The sequence below is a fragment of the Nycticebus coucang genome, chromosome 11 (assembly GCF_027406575.1).
Source record: "Nycticebus coucang isolate mNycCou1 chromosome 11, mNycCou1.pri, whole genome shotgun sequence".
NCBI lineage: Eukaryota > Metazoa > Chordata > Mammalia > Primates > Lorisidae > Nycticebus > Nycticebus coucang.
The window spans coordinates 85,285,567-85,291,241 of record NC_069790.1 but is presented as its reverse complement, the minus strand read 5'-3'; the positions used below and the strand labels follow the sequence as shown (position 1 = coordinate 85,291,241).

General features: G+C 38.0%; 1 protein-coding gene across 1 annotated transcript; it reads right to left on the bottom strand.

The window, feature by feature from the left end:
• Positions 1 to 4,437: 4,437 nt before the first annotated feature.
• On the bottom strand, positions 4,438 to 4,955 carry LOC128598347 (glyceraldehyde-3-phosphate dehydrogenase-like; the record flags this gene model as incomplete). The annotated part of the gene is made up of 1 exon (XM_053608705.1): positions 4,438 to 4,955. A coding segment is annotated over one exon (300 nt), but the record flags the coding sequence as incomplete, so codon positions are not given.
• Positions 4,956 to 5,675: the final 720 nt, after the last annotated feature.

Genomic DNA, 5,675 nt, shown 5'->3' with positions numbered 1-5,675 from the left:
CACACCTACAAGAAAGAAAAACACATTTAAATTTAAGAAGGGGGAATGGGGGAAAGAGGTGTGTTAAGGTCTCACCTAACAGGTACAATGTAGGGGGCATATGACACACCTCCTGGGTGAAGGGCTCAGCTGCAACTTGAACATTACATAACACAAACAATGTAACTAAACTGTATGTACCCTTATGTTAATCTGAAATTCATTTTAAGTTAGTTTATTTTGATATAAATAAACAATAGAATAAATAAATGAGAAAAGACATCCTTTTTATAGAAAAACTCCAAATGATTATGTAGATAGCTTCTTTCCAGGAGGTGGAGTCAATCACTCCCACAACTCATTCCCCAGACGTTTCCTTGCAAGCTTCTCTTAGCAACTTGCTTCAGCAGCATAAAGTATGGCAAGGGGGATGGGAGAAGCAGCTTACAGTGGTGAATCCTGGAAAAAACTACCTGAGCTGAGATCATGCATAATATAACCTATGGTAAGTCATGTTGACAGCATAGACCTGTATTAGACTGCTGGGGTTGTCATAACTAAATACTACAACCTGGGTTTCGTAAACAACAAAATAATTTTCTTCCAGTTCTGGAGGCTAGAAGTCCATGGTCAAGGTCTTGGTAGGTTTGCTTTCTTTTAATGCCTCTTTCCTTGGCTTACATGCGATGGTCTTCCTGCCCCATTCTCCGTGTGTGTTGTCTGTGTTCTAATATTCTCTTCTCCTGAGGGCACCAGTTAGATGGGATCAGAGCTCACCTAAATGACTTCATTTTAACTTAGTTACCTCTTTAAAGGTCCCATCGACCCCTAACAGTACCCCTGATGTAAGACATTTCACATCTGTGCTATCAGTTCCACAAATTCATAATTCCAACCTAGCTACTAGAAAACCATCAGATAAACCAAAATTGAGGAGAATTTTACTTCCAACTACCTCACTAGTGCTTTTAAAAACTATCATCTTTATCAAGTACAAGGGAAGTCTGAGAAACTGCTGCAGAGCAGAGGGAAGATTGAGACATAATTACTAATAACCACCAAATATCAATCCTGGATGGGATCCAAGGAGGAAAGCAAAGGCATTAATGAGAAAAAGAATGAAGCTTGAAGTATGAGTTTAGTAAATAGTAATATAACAATGTTTGTTATTTCACTATGGCCAAATATACCAGCACTGGAAAATAACAATAGAGTAAATCTCATTAGGAGTATACGGGCATAGTCTGTAAGACCACTGAAATTTTCCCATTAAAACTGTATTTTAAAACTATTTTAAAATATAAAGTTAATTAGAAAAAGTAGGGTTTTTTCCCTGTCATGTCTAATTCTGTTGAGACTATTTGGAATAATAATATAGTGTCATCCCTTTCATAAATAGTCTAGCCTAGGAAAGAAAATATAAAACTCTACAATTTAATGCCATTTAAGAACAAACAAGAAAAAAAAATGGAAAACTTGGTTGTTAAGGAAATTTTCTTTGTGTGATTGTGAGGTGATAACTGTGGGGATTGAATCCATGCTTTGTAGATAAGGGGAACAGGAAAGGATGTGGAAATTAAACTGTGTTAGAGAATTTTCCTTTCCTGTAACTAACAAAACAAACAATAATATACTAAAACTGCTAAAATCTTTTTAGCAACGACCACAAGAAATGAGGAAAGGGGCAGCTTATTATTATAAATTTAAAATCATGGTAGCTAATGGAAAAAACAGAAAATTACAGCTTGGTATCAGCTAATACCCTGCATCTACCCAGAAGGTAAGTATGAAAATAGAAGTAGAATCCATAAAACCTTGAGACTTGTCAGTGATATTCTTTAATTTAAAAAGAAGGTAACTAAAAAATTAAAGAGGCAGCCCCAGTAAAATTCAGTGGAAAATCCACAAGGTAAAAACTACAGGTGCGTATGAGACCTGAGAGAGACAGTGGAGGAAGCAGAGGGGACACGGCACCGTCCAGAGCTGGCCTAGGAAGTGTGATACACAGGGGCTGGGTGGAGGAGGACTTTACAGAGTACAGCTAATACGCAGTGAAACCCAGGTCACTCGGAAAGCATCATTCTCATCCCCAAGAACACTCATATCTCCCCCCAACCCTTAACATTTTTAAAAATTGAATTAATAGGCTCGTCACCTATAGCTCAGCAGCTAGAGCACCAGACACAACACTGCAGATGGCAGGTTCGAATCCAGCCCGGGCCTGCCAAGCAACAATGACAACTACAACCAAAACATAGCCGGACACATTGTGGTGGACACCTGTAGTCCCAGATACTTGGGAGGCTGAGGCAAAAGAATCGCTTAAGCCCAAGAGTTTGAGGGTGCTGTGGTGTCACAGCACTATACAGAGGGTGACATAGTGAGACCCTGTCTTAAAAAAAAAAACAAACAAAAGAAAAAAACTGAATTAATAGTTTTCATTAATTTTTCAAACTGTGGCCTAGGAGAGGGTAGACAGATGGGTTAAGGGCATCGAAGATAATATACAGCTCTATAGCAGAATAAATGGACAAAAAATTTAAAGAGAGAAAGGGAAGGAAGGTGAAGGTAAAAGAAAGAAGCATATTATGGATGTGATAATCAAGAACCCAGTCTGTAAGATAACATAATGCAAGTTACTAAAGCGGGTTCCTCATGAATGACTTCTTTCATAGAAGATCTCAGAATCTAAGAGCTCACAGACTAGAAGGTGAAATGATAGAAAGGACTAGACAAGGAAGCTCAGGACCAAAGAATGCAAATTAAGAACCACTACAAATGATCAATCAAAACACATCATTACAGAGCTAATATATCAGCTAGAACCCAGAGGAGCAAGATAGACGATCTGACTTTTGAATTAATGACTTGAGATAGTCACTATAAATACAGAAGGGAAGAAGAAAGACGAAAAGACAGCAATCAAAGAAACCACGATAGATTTGAACGCAAAAACAATACTGCCGGGAGCCAAAACATCTCACAAGAATACCCCTTGTTATCTTGATTTTACGAGCAAACTATTCTTAGGAATTCAACCGTAAACAGCAACGGTACTTTCCCCTTGCATATCTCCTCAAAAATGCACCCCCCGCCTTAGGGTCCTTCTCCTAGTAATTTTCCAGAAACTAGCCCCCTCCCCGCCCTGTTAGGAACAGCCCTTAGTTACTTCCTCGTTTGTGTGCTTATAAGTCCAGCTGAAAAATAAACTCGACGGAGCTTGATCAGACTCTTGACTTGCTCTCATTCTTTCGTGTCTCTTGTCCCCTCATTCGACTGACCCCTTTGTTTCCCAGGTCCCCGTTGAATTCCCCGCAGGCCGGGGCACAATACAACGTAAAGATAATTGTGGTTTTAAGTAGAAAAACAGACTGAACAGGAAAAGTACTCAAAGATATGAAACAGAATATTTCTATAAACTAAATCTTCAGCTTTAGGAAAAGTTGACAATGAGCAATCAACAGCAAATATGGTATATGCTAGTTAAATAATTGAACTTCAAAGATGAATAAAGGTTTCCCCAGGACAGTCTAAGAAAACAAAACACGTTTTCTACAGAGGGCAAAAGCAGGCCAGCCTAAGAATTACTTCCCAAAATTCACATCCAGAATACAACGATATATTCTGAGAGAAAGAAGATAATGACGCAGAAGTATTAACCCAGTTATTATCTGAGACACTGATGGAGTAAATATACATGAACACAACATTGATGAGGAAGGAACAGTTGGGGAAGCAATTGTAAGAGAGTCCACTCCCTTGTCTTCCAAAAAGACTTGTCCCATCCTTATGAAATACAGATATGGATTTAAAGACTATACTTTTGGTACTCTTCTTTAATCTTAGAAGGTTTTTTTTTTTAATTTAGTTTTTAGCAAATAAAAATTGCATTTTTTATCATGTTTATCATGTCAAACATGTTGTTTTGATGTGTATGCATTAAAATTCTCCAATGTGTGTGCATTGTAGAATGGCTAAATGGAGCCAGTTAACATGTTACCTCACATACTTTGCAATTTTTTGTGTGGCGAGAATTCTTAAAATCTAACTACTTAGCAATTTTCAAGAAAACAGTACATTATTATTCATTATAGTTCTTAAAAGTTTTCTTTCTTTCTCAATAAAATTAATAATTCTTTGGTAACAAAACATTTATTTTGAATTTAACAATTTCTCTGGTTGTGCTTGCATCTTGTTCTGTTAGATTCAAGTAAAATTAAGTTTAATATTTTTTATCTTTTAAAAAGCATGTATTCCATCATTCAATTCTTATAAAATTATCTCTGGCTCACTTTCTTCTTTCCTCTGTTTGTTCACACAGAGATTGGGAAATGTTTACCACATGTGACACGGGGATATAAAGAAGGAACCAGTGTGGTGGGATTTGGGATGTTATCTCTTTTTTGTGCTTCTCTAAATTGTTAAATGTATTTTTAAGATAAACATGAATTATTTTTTTTTTTTTTTTTTTTTTTTTGAATTCAGGGAACTTTATTGATGTTACATGACAAGGTGGGGCTCCTTAGGCCCCTCTTGTTCTTGAGGGGGTCTGGTGTGGAAACTGTCGAGGGGAGATTCTCAGTGAGGTGGGGGACTGAGTAGGCAGGGGCACCCCAGCAGCTAGGGGCCTTTCTCTTCCTCTCGTGCTCTGGCTGGGGCTTGTGGTCTGGGGGTTCTTACTCCTTGGAGGCCATGTGGGCCATAAGATCCACCACCCTGTTGCTGTAGCCAAATTCATTATCATACCAGGCAATGAGTTTGACAAAGTGGTCGTTGAGAGCAATGCCAGCTGCAGCATCAAAGGTGGAAGAATGGGTGTCACCGTTGAAGTCAGAGGAGACGACCTGGTGTTCAGTGTAACCCAGGATGCCCTTGAGGGGGCCCTCTGCTGCCTGCTTCACTACCTTCTTGATATCATCGTATTTGGCAGCCTTCTCTAGACGGCAGGTGAGATCCACGACCGACACGTTGGCAGTGGGTTATTTTATTTAGGAAAGAAAGCTGTTATCTTAAAAAAAAAAAAAGTACAGTTACAAGAAGAAAGGAACTGGAATTATCTTTTTCCCCCTACTTTTTCATGTATTTCAAAGAAAGAAAACAGTGAAATGAGGTGCTTTCAATACCATTTGAGATTAGAAGTGCAGTTGTCCTTTACAGAAGGATTTGCTAATTAATGGGAGTTGGATCTACCTGTGGAATCCAAGGAAGTACTCTCGGTTTAAATAAGCAACATTTAAAAGCACCATAGGGGCATTTAATGACAAAATCTAAAATCAACTTCCCGGGAGACCAAGGTCAAACAGAAGGAAGGCTCTGACCACATAGGAGAAAGAAGTAAAGGTTTTCCTGAGTTCAAAAATGCAAAACAAAACAGAAAGGGAGCACTAATTGATCACGGACAAGTTTAATGGCGCACTGTACTCAAGATTAGCAAGAATCACACCTGAAATTTATTGCAGAAAGATTTGTAACTTTAATTAAGAATTCCAGTAAGTCCCAGATTTCTAGGTAATATGAATCTTTCTGCCATTTTCAGGCCAAAATTTGATTTTTTTTTAGTGATGTAAAAGGTCAGTAGAGCACAAAGCCTCCATTATCTCACTTTACTTTGACCCACTTAATGACTTTAAAAATGTATGAAGTAGGTTCTGTCAAGGATTAAACTAAGATAACAATGGTTACTTGCACAGTTTTTA